Raw genomic sequence first — 18483 nt, forward strand, 5'->3', positions numbered from 1 at the left:
GCCCACGAGACTCCGCCCACCGCTCACCCAGTGGCGGAAGAACCTCACGCTACGACGTGATACCTCACACCACCGCGGAGACTTTCTGACGTTACGCTTGTGGCGTGGGAGGGGCGGGTCCACCGGCACTTCCCCTTCCTGGCTTTGGCCCCTCCCACACTCGTTGTGAAGCAACCGCGGCCGCCAGTATTTAAGGTGGCTCGGAACCTAGAGGTGCTCTAAGCGCCTGCGCGGCTCCTTTTTCCGCCCTAAGGGCTAGACCTGTCTGAGCCACAACTCGAGCCTCTTCTGCTTTCCGGAACTAACCGCCTGGCGGCGCTCCCCGCGCCCCTCCCCCGCCGGCGCTTCCGCCCGCGCTCCTCCCTCTCTCCTTCTCCAGCGACGCGCACGCGCGCCAAGCCGGCTCGCGCCCTCTCGCTATCCACCGGCCCGCGACATCCCCCCCTCCCCTTCCGCCTCGCGGCGCTTCCTCGCGCCGCCGTCTTCTCAATCCACCCCTGACACCGCGGGGCTCCCCCGCCCGCCAACGGCAGGTCCCCTGCTTGGCGATCTCTCTCGCTTCCCGCGCTCTCCAGCAGGGGCCCAGCCCCAGGCCCTCTTTCCCTTCCCTCTAATTTCTCTTCCGGACGCTGCCATCATGTTGAAGCCTCAGCCGCCACAACAGACCTCCCAGCCCCAGCAGCCGCCCCCCACGCAACAGGCCGTGGCTCGCCGGCCTCCCGGCGGGACTAGCCCTCCCAACGGCGGCCTCCCGGGACCGCTGCCCGCTACCGCGGCTCCCCCGGGGCCTCCCACAGCGGTCTCTCCGTGCCTGGGGCCTGCAGCCGCTGCCGGCAGCGGGCTCCGCCGCGGAGCCGAAAGCATCTTGGCGGCGCCAGCGCCGCCGCAGCATCAAGAACGGCCAGGGGCAGTGGCTATCGGCAGCGTCAGGTGAGAACGGGACTCCTGGCTGGGGAGAGCCCAGGTGGCAGCGACTCGGCTTTGGCGGAGGCGCGCCCGGGCTTGGCGCTGTTGAGGGGCTCTTGGGGCCCAGAACCCCGTGAAGGAGGGGGTAGACCCTCGTGCCAACAGGTCGGAGAGAAAGATCTCCGGGCGGTCTCCAGGAGCCTGGGGGCAGTGCTCGGCTCTCTGGGCCTAGTCACCGCTTGGGGTCTGGGCCCTGAGGGGAGGCGGGGCGCGTCCCGCCAGCTCCGTCGGAAAAGGGTGTTGGGGGGGTTGAGGAGGTGATGGGGTCCCCAGCTCCATTACCACGGAGGATCTCGCGGTCCCCGGTTTCAGCCAATGGGGAGTCAGCTGCATGAAGGGGTCCCCGGCTGTAGCCAATAGAGGGGGGGCGCGCGGCCCACAGTTTGACCAATGGGAAGGGAGGGACTTGGGAGCAGATTGTTCCCTCCTCTTCCCGGTGTAGCCAGTAAGAGGGGAACGGAGTGGGCGGGGGCGCGGAAGCAGCGGCTACTGGGAAGACTGCAGACTGGGAAGCTCCTGCGCGCGCGCTCCCTGCCCGTACGTGCGCGCGGATGCTGTCTTATGACTCGGGCATTGGCTTGTCCCGGTAACACGTAGAGCAAAGACGGAGGAGGTGGGGGTTGGTTGGAGGGTTTAGGGGCGCCTGGTGTTGGTGAGTGAGGAGTGGGTGCCCTCGGTTTTCTTGGTGTGTCAATGCGATTAGAAGCAGCCACTAGACGCAGGCGCAGTGGCTTCTGTTCTAGAGCGGGTGGAGGGCTATGGGCTTTAGTGCGCAGGCGCAGACCGGGCGAGGCATCCCGGTGGATGGTTTTTGCGGCTGCGCGGTCCCCCAGCCCCGCCAACGGCCCCCTCCTCGCCCTCCTCAACTGCCGGTTACATCAGCCGTCGAGGAGCTGTGTTACCTGGCGATTGGGGATCGTTTCAGAGTGGGTAACAGGCTGAATGAAAATAATGAGGGCGAAAGGGTGGGGTGTGGAGAGTATACCCCTCCTGGGATTTGGAATCCAAGGCTGCTGAAAGTGCTTTTTTCCTTTGGGAGGTAATGTGTCTAAGCTCAGTAGTGCTGCATTTGGGGTGCCCGAGCTTTCACCTTCACAACTGAATTGGGCTGTTGGTTTACAAATACAGCAGTGTTTTATGGGAAGAGTGAAGTCCCCTTGGAGGAAGTCAGGTTGTATTGCATTGGCTGTTAGCCGCATTTGACAGCTATTGTTTATTGAATTTTTTGTTGGCATTTTAAAATCTTGAATTTGGAGAAAATGTTTTAGCAAGTAATTCCTGCTTTCCTCTTTAATGTGAGCATTTGTTAATCAGTCCGTAGCCTAAATCAGCAAGTTGACATGGTACATTGTTCTAGGGTTCACTGTTAATTAAAACTAGTTTCTCTCTTTAACAGGGGACAGACCACCGGAAAGGGACCCCCACAGTCACCAGTGAGTGCCTTTTTTTCCTCTTGTAAAGACTCAGAAGAAAGACACAGTGTGGGACAGTCTGGGAAGAAAGAGTATTCACCTGCTGCCCTTTGCTTTTTTCTTGTGTGACAGGTGTTTGAAGGTGTCTATAACAATTCCAGGATGCTGCATTTCCTGACAGCTGTAGTGGTAAGTGAGAGCTTTAATGTTGGGTGTCTGAGGAATATGCTGTTTCAGTTTCTTAAAGTGACTTAATCTTTCACCTTGCTAGGGTTCTACCTGTGATGTAAAAGTGAAAAATGGCACCACTTATGAGGGCATTTTCAAGACGCTGAGCTCAAAGGTCAGTGTACTCAAATCGTGGAGTTTCTGAAGCTGTGTATGAGAATGAAATTGAGGGTTTGTGTAGAGTTGAGAGCAGGCAGTTTTGAGGCTTTTGCTAAGTTCTCTGGCTGATGTTGAGAAATGCAGAACAACATGAGAATTTAATGTTGAAAGACTAGAAAGCTTTAAGAGAGAAGCCATCTTTTCCTCCCTTTGATACTGACCCTGGAATGTTGGGAATGGGGCTTTTGTAGTTTGAACTGGCAGTAGACGCGGTACATCGGAAAGCCTCTGAGCCAGCAGGTGGGCCTCGTCGGGAAGACATTGTGGACACCATGGTGTTTAAACCAAGTGATGTTCTGCTTGTCCACTTCCGAAATGTTGACTTCAATTATGCTACTAAAGGTATTGTTCTATACTGTTGTGCCAAGAAACTGAGTAGAGGAAGCCCATGGGTTGGACAGATTGGCTTGATTTATCTTTTTCAGTACGTTTTTCAGTAGCGATGACTTGAGTTCTTGAAAACATAGCTTGATACCTAATAGAGTCCAATGAATGTGACTAGTGGTGTAGATACTCCTGTTTTCATGTTTCATGCTTTCAACTTTAGCATTTGGATTATTAGATTGGGCCTTTTTTGTTTGTTTTGAGGGTCTTTGTATATATGGCTAGCCTCCTTAGGCTTGGATTGCCTCTGCTTCCTGAGTGCTGGAATTACCAGCATTCACCATCCCATCTAGATCTGTTTCACTCTTCTTACCTGCTCCCATGTTTCTGGTGTTTCTTACTTTGTGTTAAACCACTTGGGGCTGGGAATGAGGATGAGAAGGGGGTGCATCACCTAACCCTCTTTCTCACCTCTGCCAACAGACAAGTTCACTGACTCAGCCATTGCCATGAACTCTAAGGTGAATGGAGAACACAAAGAGAAGGTGCTTCAGCGTTGGGAGGGCGGTGACAGCAACAGTGATGACTACGATCTGGAATCCGATATGGTATGTTCTCTGCTCCTTTTCTTTTTTTTGGAGCTGGGGACCGAATCCAGGGCCTTGCGCTTCCTAGGCAAGCGCTCTACCACTGAGCTAAATCCCCAACCCCTGTTCTCTGCTCCTGAGAGCAGGCGGGCTGAGTTGTGGTTGGCATAGGTTGTTGATGTGGACAGTCATTATTTTTTGTGGGGTGTTCGTGTTTGGAGGAGAGTGTTGTTCATTTTTGTTTTAGGGTCTGTTTTGGAAAGAAGGGTAGAAGAGGATGGGTCAGTTTTCCCATCCTCTGCATTGAAAACTGTTAACCTTTCTGTATGGCAGCACTTGTTATTGTAGTAAAAAAGTCTTAAGTTGAGCATGGTATAACCCATACCCTCTAATCCAGCCTTGGGGAAGTTGAGGCAGAAGAATTGTGAGTTCCCAGACAGTCTGGACTATATAACAAAAGTCTATAAAAGCCGAGGAGAGAAGTGGTGCTGTGTAGGACTGTGCTGCTTCACACTGCTACCTCTGAGCTTAGGTATACATTAAGCTGATAAGGTGGGTCAGCAGCTAACGAAACGATGCCGCCACCATGCCAAGTGGTGGAAAGGAACAGGCTCCTGTAGATCGTCCCCGGACTTTGACTCACGTGCCTACTACACCACAGGAACAAACCTACAGAAGTAAAGGAAAAAAAGAGTTTTTGAGTTTCTTTTTTTGAAAAAGCCATGATAGCCCCTGTAATTCCAGAGTTTAGAATGTGAAAACAAGAGGACCAAGGACTCGAGGCAGTCCTTGCAATTAGAACACAAGACCATTTCTCAAAAACATCTTGTTAATGGATGCATGTCAGTGTGTTCAGTTTCCACGGGAGTTTTTAACTTGGTGAAGGCGAAATGGCATGCTATCTTCCCTTTTTTTACTGAGTTCTAAACATCCTTGTTCTCGTAGTCTAATGGATGGGATCCTAATGAGATGTTCAAATTTAATGAGGAGAACTATGGAGTGAAGACCACCTATGACAGCAGTCTATCTTCTTACACGTAAGCATTTTGGGAGTTTGTGGTGGTGACGTTGGGTGTCTGGTATGTAGAGCTTACTGTTGATTTAGCAAGGCAGACCTCTAAATGAAACCGTTGTTGTATAGTGTTTTTGGTTTCCCACCTGATTTGCCTATTCAATTTCTTGTGGATAACAGTACTTGTTAATCTGGGAATGTAGCTCAGTTGTAAGTATGTGCTATACAAACATAAGGACCTGAGTTCTCTCCCCAGCAGCCCTTTAAAAAGATGAGTATGATGGTCAACCTTGTCGTTTTACTTCTGGAAAAGCAAAATCAAGCTAGGGATGGGGGTCAGGAGTGCTTGCTGCCAGCCAGCCTGACCTAATCTGAACCCCCAAAGTATCAGATTCAGAACATGTCCTGGGGTTTTGCCTAGGGTTTGGCAGCTGTTTGTTGAATATATACTGACTGAACTGGGGGTTAAGTTCAATAGTGGAACACTTGCCTGACACTTGTAAGGCCCCGGGTTCAGCCTCTAATGCTACCAAAAAACAAGAACCCTGAAGTATTATTAGGTGGAATGTCACAGGCTTGAACTGGTCATGTAGTTAGAGCACTGTGTCCTTTCATCATTTCCTTGCCCTTGGATGGTGACCTATTTGGGCACTCTCAGGGTTCCCTTAGAAAAGGACAACTCTGAAGAGTTTCGGCAGCGGGAGCTTCGCGCGGCCCAGTTGGCTCGGGAGATTGAGTCTAGTCCCCAGTACCGTCTACGGATTGCCATGGAAAATGACGACGGGCGAACCGAGGAGGAGAAGCACAGTGCAGTTCAGCGGCAGGGGTCTGGGCGGGAGAGCCCCAGCTTGGTGTCCAGGTGACTATTTGGGGCTTACAGTAGGGTCTTGGCCTGGCTGGGAGCTTTGGTGCACAATTATTAAGCTTCACCATGCTAGTGTGGGTTAATACCTAGTGGTTCCCAGTTTTGAGGTTTAGACTGAACCCTAGAAAGTTGGTAATTTGCAGCTTATTGGGTTTTTAAAATGAAGTTGTATGTGCTCGGCATCTCAAGTGTCCCCTTGGCCTTTCTGAGAGGCGAAGAGTGGAAAAACTGACAGACACCCTTGCCCTCTTGAGTGTGGGTAGAGAAGTAATGTCATAAACACATAGATGTGTTAGACTGTGACAGTCAAGACTGATAGTGAACACTGGAGTTGCGACTGTGGGGTTGATGTTATTAAGTTTGTGGACTTGGTGGTGGTGGTGGGGGGGGTGTCTCCTGTCCTTACTCAAGTCTTTCCCCAGGGAAGGGAAGTATATCCCTCTGCCTCAACGAGTTCGGGAAGGTCCCCGGGGAGGAGTTCGATGCAGCAGTTCTCGAGGAGGGCGGCCTGGCCTTAGCTCTTTGCCACCTCGTGGCCCTCACCATCTTGACAACAGCAGTCCTGGTCCTGGGTCTGAGGCACGTGGTATCAATGGAGGTGGGTTATAACCTATACTTGTGACAGAAGAAAGTGGGGAGGGTGATTAGTAGGATTTTAAGTGATTAGCAGGATGAAGTATTGTGTTCTTGTAATGAGCACATGTTTCTTTTTCTTCACATTAAAAAAACAGGTCCTTCCCGCATGTCCCCCAAGGCACAGCGGCCTCTGAGAGGTGGCAAGACCTTATCTTCACCCAATAATAGGCCTTCTGGAGAAGCTTCTGTTCCTCCAACATCTGCAGGTAGAGAGCTTCAGTGAGGCTTGGCTGCAGGCTTGGGTAGTTTGGGGGTAGGCGGTAGTAAGTGAGTCTAAAGTCGTTGAAATACTGGGAAATAATAGTTTGTAGATGCTTGGTGTGTGAGGGTACGGTCTTGGATTTTATCTTTCCATTTTCTGTTTCTGTCTCGTCTTTTTCCAGTTAGGGTCTCTCTGTTTCCCTGGCTGGCCTGGAACTCCATAGACCAGGCTAGTCTCAAACTTAGAAATAACAACTGCCTCTGCCTCCCAAGTGGTGGGATTAAAGGCGTTCAGATGGATTTAATTTAATCTTTTTAAGAAAGAACTTTTTTAGTTTTCCTGGGTTTTAACCTGTCAGTTCATGGGTTGTCAGGTGTTCTGTTGAGACTTGTTTTTTTAACCAATATTTTAGGACAGGAGAAGCTATAGCATTTCCAGTCTTTTTGTAATACCCAATGAAACCATTTGCCTGCCCTGGTCTTAACACAGGAAATTGTGGCCCTAGGTGTAAAAAATGCTTTTAAATTTTCTTTGGGTTTTCCCCCTATATGCACTACTTCCTGGCCAGCAGTAACCATTGTATAGCTCTCCCTTTTCTTCCAGTGGGCCGGATGTACCCTCCACGGTCTCCCAAGTCTGCTGCCCCTGCCCCAGTCTCAGCTTCCTGTCCTGAGCCTCCCATTGGTTCAGCAGTAGCATCCTCTGCCTCCATCCCTGTGACATCATCAGTTGTGGATCCTGGAGCAGGCTCTATTTCCCCAGCATCTCCAAAACTCTCCCTGGCCCCTACAGATGGTAAGAACCAGTTGTAAATGCTTCAGAACTGTGGGTGTGACTTAAGAGCAGGAACTTATTGTCTCTCTTTCCTCAGTAAAAGAACTCCCAACCAAGGAGCCCAGTAGGAGTTTGGAAGCCCAAGAGCTGGCCCGCATAGCTGGGAAAGGTGAGGGCAATTTTACTCTGTAATCCCATTTAGTTTCAGGAGTGTTTCCCTTAAGAAGTGCATTAGGATTTGAAAGCAGTGCCCATCTATCTGTCCTTGGATATCATTTATCTTTCAATATTCTCAAGAGCTCACTCTTTGGTTTCTTGTTCTGGACTACTAACTAGCCCTGTGTGATCTTTCAGGGGGAAAAAAATGTGTCTTTTCTCATTTCACTGTTTCCTCAGTCCCTGGCCTTCAGAATGAACAAAAACGCTTTCAGTTGGAAGAACTGAGGAAATTTGGGGCCCAGTTTAAGGTAAGTGAAGCATGAAAAGGAGCTAGGATTTATGCAGGCTGTGGGGTATGTAGGGACAAAGGCCAAGCGGATGGGAAAGATGAGATTGAGCAAGAGTGAAGGTAGGAGGTAAAGGCTGGGGTCTGGAGTGGACAGTAATCATACTGTGAACTATTTCTCCTCCCAGCTTCAACCTAGTAGCTCCTCTGAGACGGGCCTGGATCCATTTCCTTCCCGGATCTTGAAAGAAGAGGCCAAAGGAAAGGAGAAAGAAGTGGATGGTCTATTGACTTCAGATCCTATGGGATCCCCAGTCTCCTCCAAGGCAGAATCCATATTGGATAAGGAAGACAAAGTGCCCCTGGCAGCAGTAGCGGGGTCTGAGGGGTCAGAACAGCTCCCACCACCTTGCCCCAGCCAAACTGGCAGTCCTCCAGTGGGCCTCATCAAGGGAGATGACAAAGAGGAGGGCCCTGTTACCGAGTAGGTGGTGGTGATGGATGGTGTGAGGGAGGGGTCTTTGGTGCTTATCAGCTGTTGCAGGACATGACTTAAGAGCTCACTTTACTTTCTCTTACAGACAAGTAAAGAAGTCTACTTTGAACCCCAATGCCAAGGAGTTCAATCCAACAAAGCCTCTGCTGTCTGTGGTGAGCTGGGGCTATTGCATGCAGACTTGGGTCTTTTTGAGGGGACAGTAGAGAAGATCTCTTGACTGTCAGGATAGCATGCTGTCCCATAGTGTGAGATGGCACTTCAGTCTGGATAGGAGCAGTTGGACTGCTTTGGAAAAGCAATGATTATCTCCAGTGTTGAGTGATCAAAGCTGTTTATTGATTACTTTGGTTCTTACTATTTGGCATGTCGAGTGTATGAGGAGGGTTAGGACTATGAGCTTGAAGGAATCTACTGACATGACTTTAATGTGTGCTCGTGGGGCTTCTAGATTTCAGACAACCACTTAGAGCTCTGTGAATGCCCATCTTGTGATTTGCTATAAAGCTCTTAGGAAAAAGTGTAGGATATATTTGGCACATATCAGTCCATGGATTTGAAAAGGCTGAAGTGGGATTGCAGAAATATAATGTCTCCCCTTGTCCCTTACAGAACAAATCTACCAGTACTCCAACTTCACCAGGGCCCCGTACTCATTCAACACCTTCCATACCGGTGCTGACAGCAGGCCAGAGTGGGCTCTACAGTCCCCAGTACATCTCATATATACCTCAGATCCACATGGGACCAGCTGTACAGGTAGGAGAGACTGAGTGAGCCCAGGGAAAGTGCCCACTGTCCAGGTCAGGCTGTTCCAGTGTTGATGAGCACCTGCTGAGCCCTAGTTCTTCTCCTTAGGCACCTCAGATGTATCCATATCCTGTATCCAATTCGGTGCCTGGGCAGCAGGGCAAGTACCGGGGTGCAAAAGGTGAGCAGGGTTGGGAAGGGCAGTTGGGGCTGCCTAGTGCCTCTTGGCAAGCGAAGACACCTGAGCTTTGCACTGTCTACCCTCCACCCGCAGGCTCACTGCCCCCCCAGCGCTCTGACCAACACCAACCAGCCTCAGCCCCTCCAATGATGCAGGCTGCTGCTGCTGCTGCTGGCCCACCCTTGGTGGCTGCCACACCTTACTCCTCCTACATCCCTTACAACCCACAGCAGTTCCCAGGCCAGCCTGCCATGATGCAGCCCATGGCACACTACCCTTCACAGGTACAGAACACACCTCTGAAATCCACTGAATAGCTGTGGGATTGGCAATGTCTGACTTGGTTAAGATGTAGTTCCTGGGGTTGGGGATTTGGCTCAGTGGTAGAGCACTTGCCTAGCAAGCGCAAGGCCCTGGGTTCAGTCCCCAGCTCCGAAAAAAAGAAAAAAAAAAAAAAAAAAGGGGGGGGGGGGGGGGGATTTGGGCTTGGGGGGAAAGCGATTACCAAGAAGAGAAAGGCCCCGGGTTCGGAGCCCCACAAAAAAAAAAAAAAAAAAAAAAAAAAAAAAAAAAAAAAAAAAGATGTAGTTCCTGTAACAAGACATTGAACTTCTGCTCTCAGTTTTTCCTTTTGAATTAAGGTGGTTACTGTCTTTAAGATAACTATTGAGACTCGTGTTGCTATGCACAGAGAGGCTGACAGGACATTCCAGGCAGGTCTACTTAGCATATTGCTTTGTTTCTTCACCAGCCGGTGTTCGCCCCTATGCTTCAAAGTAATCCACGAATGTTGACATCGGGAAGCCATCCCCAGGCCATCGTGTCATCCTCCACTCCTCAGTACCCTTCTGCAGAGCAGCCTACCCCCCAAGCCCTTTATGGTGAGTTCTGGTGCCTACTTTGTCACTGGGATGTTTGACCCACTATCCATTTGGTGTGCTCAGCACTAGGTCTCCCTTCTTTCCCGCTGCAGCCACTGTTCACCAGTCCTATCCACACCATGCCACGCAGCTCCATGGCCACCAGCCTCAGCCGGCCACCACTCCTACTGGGAGCCAACCACAATCCCAGCATGCGGCCCCCAGTCCCGTTCAGGTGCCTGTAATGTGGGAGTGGGTTGGAAGGTCTGAATGGTCGAACCAGGAATTGGGTGGCTGGAAGAGGGCTTCAGAAGAGCTGGGTCATTCTTCAACAGAGAAACAGTATGAGCCTATGGTTTGCCTGCATAGCAGAATGGGTGGCATTCATACCTCACTTCTACTCTGGCAGCACCAGGCGGGGCAGGCCCCACACCTGGGCAGTGGACAACCACAGCAGAATCTGTACCATCCAGGGGCCCTAACAGGCACGCCACCTTCTCTACCACCGGGACCTTCTGCCCAGTCCCCTCAAAGCAGCTTCCCCCAGCCAGCTGCTGTGTATGCCATCCATCCCCACCAGCAGCTGCCCCACGGCTTCACCAACATGGCCCATGTTACCCAGGTAAGAACCCAGAGGTGTGTGCCAGAGGAGACCTGTTGGAGGGTAGTTGGATCAGCACAGGCTGTGCAGTGCCGCTTTGATAAGGAATCTCAGAGCCTCTCATCAAGCTGGGCACTGAAGCGAATTCTCTTTACAGGCCCATGTCCAAACTGGAGTCACAGCAGCCCCGCCCCCACACCCTGGGGCTCCCCACCCGCCCCAGGTGATGCTGCTGCACCCCCCCCAGGGCCATGGGGGGCCCCCCCAAGGCGCGGTGCCCCCGAGTGGGGTGCCTGCACTCTCAGCTTCCACACCCTCACCCTACCCCTACATCGGACACCCCCAAGGTGAGCAGCCTGGCCAGGCGCCTGGATTTCCAGGAGGAGCCGATGACAGGATTCGTGAGTTCTCGTTAGCTGGGGGAATTTGGCATGGAAGAGCTGAGGGGCTGCAGGTGGGGCAGGATGCACGGGTTCTGGGTGGGGATTGAGGGGTCTTGGAGGCAGGGCTGTCCCAGAGGGCGCCCGCCGACCCACACCTGTCTGTGAAGTATGTAGGGTGGGCAGAAGCCACAGTCGCCGCCGCCAGGGGCTTGCTCCTGGCTCTGTCCTTTGCTTCCCTCCGTCCTCGCTCAGTTGTGATCCAGCAGCCCCCCTCCCCACTGCCTCCCCAGCTCTCAGTGACCCCGACTGTCTCCTGACTTAGCCGAGGTAAGGTCAGCGCAGCAGACAGGGCCAGACTGGGGCGTGGGGGGCTGAGCTGGGCAACTGAGTAAGGGCTCTGGCCTACTGGGAAACAGCGATTGACCTGTGCTTCTGACAGCCCCCTGAGACTCCTCGAGGAGGCCGCTCCTCCCCACACCCCCACACCCCCTGGACGCATTGACAGAGGGACAGCTGCTCGGGTTCTAATGCTCCTGCTCTCTCTCTTTCCCCTCCAACCAGTTCAATCTCATCCCTCCCAGCAGCTCCCCTTCCACCCCCCGGGGAACTGAAGATTGTCCTGGCCGCGACCTGAGACCTCCATGAGTGGAGGGAAGAGTGATCTATGTCTCTTCCCCCAGCAGCTGGGACCAGTCCTAGCCCCGCCCCCAACCCCTTTCCCTTGGGGAGTTGGGGAATTCCTGCCAAGCACCTTGAACGGGAGGGGTCCTTCAAGTGGGCCGGGCTGGGGTCCAGCGGGGGTGGGGGAGGTTCCTGCTCTGTCCCTGCTGGGTCCCACCCAGTCTTGTCCTCCCATCCTCTCATCTATTCCCCACCCCGCTGGAGACGGAAGATCTTTTATTTTCTATTATTTATAACCTCAGACTTGGGCCCCCTGTTCTTCTCCATTAACTTGAGTGTCCTGTGTGAGAGACCGACAGACAGATGCCTCAAGGACTTTTACTTTTTATTACATAAAAAATTTAAAAAAAATAAAAAAATAAAATTTTAAACTAACTTAACCTGCCTATAGGTTTGATTCTTAAAAACAAAAGTACTTTTCCCTTCTCCAGAAGGAGGTAGTTTGGAGTTTTGTAACCTGAGCCCGCCAAGGACTGGAATAGTCTTTGGTGACCTGCAGGACCTTTGGGCTATAATACATGCTTTGGAACGGCATAAAAAGCCCCCAGAATCTGGGCATGGCTCTACTGGGTGAGAGAAAGGGACAAGGTAACTAGTAAGGTTGATAACACTAAACTGTACTCAGGACAAATGATACAGGGAAGCTGCAAAGCCATGAGGTTCAGTATGCATAGAACTGGAGGTACTGCTAGCCATGAAGGCAGTTTATGACCTCAGTAATTGCCCTGGGTAATACGTGATTTTCCGTGTCCTTATAGGCCACAGTGCCTAGCTAGCTGTGGTTTGGTGGGAGGCAGCTGTTTTGTATATTTGGTGCCAGGAATTGAACCCAGGAGGTATACAAGTTAGGCGAATGCTCTGCCACGGAGATGAACTCTTTAGCCCTTAAAAGTCTTGGCTTGGAATATAAGCGATGTCAGTTTGCTAAGGTTAAGTCTGTACTTAGGTACTGAAGTACAAGATCTACAGATTAACTATAAAAAGCCATATATTAATCAAGTAGAAGAACAAAGAAATAAATGATTAGCATCTGAGCTGAGCCCATGGTGGCTCCTGATGATAACCAAACCTTTTCCCAATCTAGGAAAACAACAGTTGTATTTTGCTGGCAAGTCACACAAAGCTCATTGAATTGGGTACTTTTTCTTAAGTTGTCTCAGCACTGACAATGGCTTTGAGTCTGAGTTTGTCTGGCCCGTATGCCAGACATGGATGTGATGCTGGAGAAACTCTGATGGCTCTGCAGTGCTCCAAATCCAGTGCTCCCCCACATCTCCTCCTACACAGAAGGCACAAGACACAGGCTGCATTATTCACGGGACAGTTTTATTTGCCAACCTCTCTTGGCGGGCCACTCACTCCTTGTGAGCAGGATTAGAAATGTCCATAGGTGTACTCTGCTTGGATGCAGCTTGTGTCCACCAGTGGGAATGCTGACCAGGGCAGCTTTAAGCTCAACAACCTGAGCAGAAGTCCAGACTCAGCTCCATTTGATGTTCTTGTCCTCCTCGGTCATGGCTGGTACATCAGTGACAAGGCCTGTGCCAATGGTCTTGTTGCCATCCCTCAAAGTGAAACGTTGGCCTTTCTCTAAGATCATGGGCTGCCGCAAGATTAGGCTAAGCTTCAAGTCCTCTCCAGGCATGGCAAGTTCCTAGTAGGAGGAGCACAGGGCAACCATCAGGACACCGGCATTGTGTACCTTCAAAGCGGGCTTGCCATGGGGATAAAGATTGTGGAAAGATGCAACAGATGAAGAATCTGGGAAGTTTCATCTAGTTGCCAGGTACGTGCAAACAGCATAGAAAGAGCAAAAGGGATCATAATTGAGGAGTTGGCATCATGAAGTTTTAGTTGACAGGATTTTTCTGAGCCCTTCATGCTTCATGAATCTAAACAAAGCACATCTGCTTGTTTGAGACAGGATTTCTCTGTATATCTGACTGGCCTGGATTTAGCTCTGTAGGCCAGACTGGCCTTGAACCCAGATTCACATGCCTCTGCCTCCCAACTGCTGGGATTACAGTCACAGGCCATCACAACCCAGTTCTATTCCTTTTATATCCCCCTAGCCCCAGCATACCTTCCCTGGAGGCAAGATGACGCGACAGGCCATGTCCCAGGTCAGGGAGAACATGACGGGCATGAAATGAGATACAAAGGGTTTGTGGCGGCCACCCTCCTCCTTGCTGAGGATATAAACCTAGAGGAGAGGAGCAATAAGGATGGAATGGCCTGGCTACAAGTCCTGCTTCTATGCAAGGGAAACTTGGCTCAGCCCTGCCAAACTTATCACTTGGAGCCCTCACCTGGGCCTCCACCTTCTGGTGGGGTTGGATGGATCCTGGCTTGACCATGACCAAACCACGCCTCAAATCCTCTCGCTTTAAGCCTCGGACCAGAGCACCAAGGTTATCCCCTGCCTCAGCCCTCTCCAGGCTCTTGTGGAACATCTCAATGCCTACAAGGAAGAAGACAGGAGAGAAAGTAGTCTCAGGTAGAATGAAGGTACAAGATCTACCTGGGAAAGGATCACTCTGACTGCGTCCTTGGATCTGAAATCATCTTATACCTGTCACCACAGTGCGAATGTTCTTGTTATGTCCCAGCAACTCACACTCATCTCCTTTCTTCAAAATGCCACGCTCTAGTGTACCTGTCACCACTGTGCCTCGGCCTGGAAAGAAACAGGACAGGTTATCGGGGACCTAGGGTTAGATGGCCCCTATGGGGAGGGGTGTAAGTGAGCATGGGCCTCACCAGGAATAGAGTAAACTGACTCTACAGGGAGCAGAAAGGGCTTCTCCAGGTCCCGGGTGGGTACTGGGATGTAAGTGTCCACAGCATCCAGAAGCTTCTGCACTGACTTCACACCTAGCTCAGGATCACGTTGCTGTTGGAGAGAGAGAGAGAGAGAGAGAGAGAGAGAGAGAGAGAGAGAGAGAGAGAGAGAGAATGAATAAGACCCTGAAACTTCTGCTTTCACAGGATGCTAAGTCTCCAGGTACAGAGCAAAGCTCTACCCCATCCTCCACCAACAGGAGCATGCGCCTTCACCTCAAGGGCACAGAGGGCCGAGCCTACGATGACTGGGGTTTCCTCTCCTTTATAGCCAAACTCAGTGAGCAGCTCCCGGATCTCCAGCTCTACCAACTCCACCATCTCCGAGTCCTGGACAGCATCTGCCTTGTTCACATACACCACAACATGCTCTACCCCAATCTGCAAGCGAGAGAAGAAACTGAGAAACTATCCTGAGTCATCTAACTTCTCACTTAATTTCCATCCCACTCAGACCCCAGTACCTGTTTAGCTAGCAGTAAGTGCTCTCGGGTCTGGGGCATGGGGCCATCATTAGCTGCCACCACCAGGATGCAGCCATCCAGAGGGGCGGTGCCTGTGATCATATTCTGGGTGGAAGAGGAAGAAGGTCAGCTTAGTTCAAGGACCTCTTCACCCGTGCTTCACCGTGCATCACTAACTAGAGGTAGCTGTGAAGATCCCCATCTCTGCCTCACCACCCACAGCCATGGCCACAAATCTTAGTTCTTGCGTCCAAACACCGCCACTATCTTATAACCTCCCCTCAGACCGCCACTGACCGGAAGCAGGTTTTGGCTGTCCCCAGCAACCCTCACCTTAACATAATCTGCATGACCAGGGCAGTCTGTGTGGGCATAGTGTCGGGCAGCAGTGCTATACTCCACATGAGCTGCATTGATGGTGATACCCCGAGCTCGCTCCTCTGGGGCATTGTCTATCTCCTCGTACTTCTTGAACTTAGCTCCACCTCCCTCGGCTAGAACTACCGGAGGAAGAGAACACACCTCTCAACTCAGGTTCAGAGCTACAGACGAGGCTCGGGCACAAGCCTGGATCCCTCATACATAAACAATCTAGATGGATAAATCTAAAATCTCAAATTCTACTAGGAGAGATAACTTTGGAAGAGAGTGAGCAACAGAAAGAATTTTCCAGGGTGTCTGCCCATCACAGACGCTTCAACTTCTTCACTGACAGCGTCTCCTTACAGAACACTCCACACAGGATAGAAACCATTCAAACTGTTGCAATTTGTGCCTCACAGAGCTCTTCTTGTACAGGGAAACCTGTCTCCTGCATCTTCCAAACCACCCCTCGTCGGAAGTGTCTTTTGGCGCCAGGCTAAACTTCAGCAGACTACAAGATACCCACCCTACTCCCTAGTTCTGGCCCTTCCAGCTGACGGGGCATTGCCGGTCGCCCCCAACCAAACCCAACACAACTCTACTCACTTTTCGTGATGGCTGCGGTCAGGGTGGTCTTGCCATGGTCCACATGCCCGATAGTACCCACATTCACATGGGGTTTGTCGCGTACGTAAGTCTTCTTGGCCTCCACTGCTAGGCCGCGACACAAGAAGGGCGATGCCGGGGCCTTCAGCGGCCGCAGCCGACCTTGCAGAAATGGGGTCGGGCTGGCGCAGAGACCTGAGAGGAAAGGAAGGCGCTTGGAATCAGGGAGTGGACCCGAACCCAGCTACCCTCCACGCCCCTCACGTCTCCAGGCTGCCTACGTCCAACCCGCCCCCTCACCGCTGAAGCGGGGCGTCGCTCGTAATAGAGTCGCTGCCGCCATTGTGGTAGTACTCGGCGACCGGGACCGAGAACTAGGGACCCGGAGCCCGCGCGTGTAGGGAAGGACGGGCACTTGGAACAGCAGATCACTTCCGGCGGAAATGAGGGTCGGGAAAGCGACTTTGGGAGCCTCTAGCAGACAGTTTCTATGGCCACGGCCACTTATATCCGGGCATGGAGCGGAAAAGGAGGTTTCTGGTGTCTCGCGGGGGATGATGGAGAATTTTCACAGTTCAACCTGAGGGGCCACTTTAGGAGGAAAATGCGGAGCGCCCCACAATGCACGAGCGCTCCCGAAGGCTTATGGGTGTTGTAGTTTCCAGGGCAGCGGGCTTAGGGTTAGTTTGCTATAGGCATTAGCTCCGGCTGAGTTCGGTCCATAGGTTAAGATCTCCCAGCCTGTGAGAGACAAAATTAACTAGAGTCAGGGATAGAGTCCAGGGAGTTCCAGTCCTTGACCATTAAATACAGTCCCCATATCTCTTGCAGGAATCCTGTGCTTTCTAACGTTCCTAAGTTAAACTCTCCCCTCCAATAGTTCTTTGGCCGCTTGAGAAACAGGGTCCCCCCCCCCCCTTTTTCTTTCTTCCTTCTTCTTCCTTCCGTGACAGAGTCTCACTACATATCCTTGGCTGCCTTGGAACTCTCTATGTAGACCAGGCTGGCCTCCCAATTCTAGAAAGATCTCCTGTCTCAGTGCACAGCCTGGCCCACAGAAATTTTCTTAGTGGTAATTACTCCCGCCTTATTTTGTTCATGTGACATTGAGGAAGTGGACCAGCTTTGGAAGTTTCTAATAATCCGAGTCTTTTGTCTCCACAGCGGAGCGCGTGGTGGATACCCAGCAAATGTGTAGTAGTGACTTTTAGCTGTCACGTTCATCTTTTCCCACAGCTCCTTCAACTCTCAGGAATTGGTAAGAGAAGCTACTTAACTCTGACTTTCTTTCTGAAACTTACCCTATCAAAGCTTAGTTGACAGCGTTTGTTCTAAATGCTGTAGATTCCCCAATTCCATCCCTAGAGAAATGTCTAAGCACAAACAACTTACATTACATCTCCTCTAAAAATCAAGTGGATCGAGATACAGGTACACACTTATGATCCCAGCACTTTAGACACGGCGGCAGGAAATCCAGTCATAAGTCCTGAGCACAGACTGAAACTCTGAAAAGGCAAAGATAAAAGGACAGTGAGGTGTTACTAGAATCCTGTGCTAGACTCCTCTCAGTCTTGGTTATCTTTTTATCTAAAGAGTCCAGATGAGGGGCTGAAGAGACAGCTCAGCAGTTAAGAGAGATGGTTGCCCTTGCAGGGGACCTGGGTTCAGTTCTCAGCACCTACGTGGCAGCTTATAACCACCTGTAACTCCAGTTCCCAGAGAATCTGGCACCTTCTTCTGGCTGGCTGTAGACTCTAGACATGCACACAGTGCACTTAAGTACACGCAGACAAAACACTCATACGCATAAAGTAAACATTTAAAAATTTTCAGAAGAGACCTGCAAAGTGTGATTATGGAATGGGTTCATTCGCACAGTGAAGGGAAGCATTTCAAGAGGTGAGAGTGGACAATGTCCAATTTGTAAGTCTCACGTCCGTGCTTCCAGAGGTCATTAGTCTTGTGTGTTCTGATCAGATGAGGTTAATCCTTTGATGGATTTTGTGGGTCTAATCCTCCACTTCTTGCTGAGATTTCATCTTGCAGCAAGATACCATTTAACTTTTCTGTAGCTGGACTTTGGCTACCTTCTAGGTTCTTCTTTCTTCCACCCTTCTCCACCCTCTTTTTCACCCCTTCAATTCCCTAACACTAGATAGGAGAGAAAAAAGGACAGAGGGGAAAGGTGTTGCAGGATATTTGATCACACTATGAACCCTGAGATTGTGTTATCTACTACTGCTGCTGCTGCTGCTACTACTACTGATGATGATGATGATGATGATGATGGCGATGATGATGGTGGTGGTGGTGGTGACAATGAGGAAGAAGAGGAGGAGGAGGAAGAAGAGAAGAGGAAGAGGAAGGAGGAGGAGGAGGGGGGAGGAGGAGGAGGAGGAGGAAGAGGAGGAGGAGGAGGAGGAGAGAGGAGGAGGAGGAGGAGGAGGAGGAAACTGTTTCTAGTTGTGGTGTGGCTTAGCCCTTAGCACACTCTTAATAGCTCTGGCTGGAATACAGATATGGCCTTTATACATCTTTAATCCCAAACAATGAAAGTAAAGTTAATTTGTAGAAGGAAGCAGCCATGTTTGAAAGTGATATCTAGTTGAGTGGGAGGCAAAGTGACGAATCAGAGAAAGATCCA

General features: G+C 51.0%; 2 protein-coding genes across 6 annotated transcripts; one reads left to right on the plus strand and one right to left on the minus strand.

Annotated features, from left to right (window-relative positions):
- The first annotated feature begins 323 nt into the window (after window positions 1-323).
- Window positions 324-11942, plus strand: Atxn2l (ataxin 2 like). 4 transcript variants are annotated; one of them, XM_032892664.1, is made up of 23 exons: window positions 324-930; window positions 2363-2399; window positions 2511-2567; window positions 2650-2721; window positions 2957-3107; window positions 3573-3697; window positions 4622-4713; window positions 5347-5547; window positions 5976-6151; window positions 6285-6395; window positions 6977-7186; window positions 7263-7334; window positions 7562-7632; window positions 7799-8094; window positions 8192-8261; window positions 8719-8865; window positions 8965-9037; window positions 9131-9321; window positions 9789-9918; window positions 10011-10132; window positions 10307-10519; window positions 10656-10845; window positions 11443-11942. In XM_032892664.1, exons 1-23 carry the CDS (start codon window positions 638-640, stop codon window positions 11490-11492), a joined length of 3150 nt encoding a protein of 1049 aa, XP_032748555.1. In that variant the 5' UTR covers window positions 324-637; the 3' UTR covers window positions 11493-11942. The 4 variants fall into 4 exon arrangements, with proteins under 4 accessions (XP_032748555.1, XP_032748554.1, XP_032748556.1 ...); XM_032892663.1 differs by having other exon boundaries at window positions 6995-7186; window positions 10656-10899; window positions 11049-11942; XM_032892665.1 differs by having other exon boundaries at window positions 6995-7186.
- A 925-nt stretch (window positions 11943-12867) lies between these two features.
- Tufm (Tu translation elongation factor, mitochondrial) lies at window positions 12868-16525 on the minus strand. Of its 2 annotated transcripts, none has more exons than XM_032892661.1 (10): window positions 16137-16525; window positions 15837-16031; window positions 15201-15367; window positions 14868-14972; window positions 14620-14784; window positions 14323-14455; window positions 14219-14239; window positions 13872-14023; window positions 13646-13765; window positions 12868-13216 (listed from the first exon to the last, which is right to left on the minus strand). In XM_032892661.1, exons 1-10 carry the CDS (start codon window positions 16177-16179, stop codon window positions 13043-13045), a joined length of 1275 nt encoding a protein of 424 aa, XP_032748552.1. In that variant the 5' UTR covers window positions 16180-16525; the 3' UTR covers window positions 12868-13042. The 2 variants fall into 2 exon arrangements, with proteins under 2 accessions (XP_032748552.1, XP_032748551.1); XM_032892660.1 differs by having other exon boundaries at window positions 14135-14239.
- Between the last annotated feature and the right edge of the window lie 1958 nt (window positions 16526-18483).

This window comes from Rattus rattus, chromosome 2 (assembly GCF_011064425.1).
Source record: "Rattus rattus isolate New Zealand chromosome 2, Rrattus_CSIRO_v1, whole genome shotgun sequence".
Lineage (NCBI taxonomy): Eukaryota > Metazoa > Chordata > Mammalia > Rodentia > Muridae > Rattus > Rattus rattus.

Coding starts and splice junctions, on each gene's coding strand:
- Atxn2l (XM_032892663.1), top strand. CDS start 638: ATGTTGAAGCCTCAGCCGCCACAACAGACCTCCCAGCCCCAGCAGCCG. Junction 5,548..5,975: donor AGCCCCAGCTTGGTGTCCAG/GTGACTATTTGG, acceptor GTCTTTCCCCAG/GGAAGGGAAGTATATCCCTC. Junction 10,133..10,306: donor CGGCCCCCAGTCCCGTTCAG/GTGCCTGTAATG, acceptor CTACTCTGGCAG/CACCAGGCGGGGCAGGCCCC.
- Tufm (XM_032892660.1), bottom strand. CDS start 16,179: ATGGCGGCAGCGACTCTATTACGAGCGACGCCCCGCTTCAGCG. Junction 15,368..15,836: donor GACCGCAGCCATCACGAAAA/GTGAGTAGAGTT, acceptor TTCCTCCGGTAG/TTCTAGCCGAGGGAGGTGGA. Junction 14,024..14,134: donor CATTCGCACTGTGGTGACAG/GTATAAGATGAT, acceptor TCTTCCTTGTAG/GCATTGAGATGTTCCACAAG.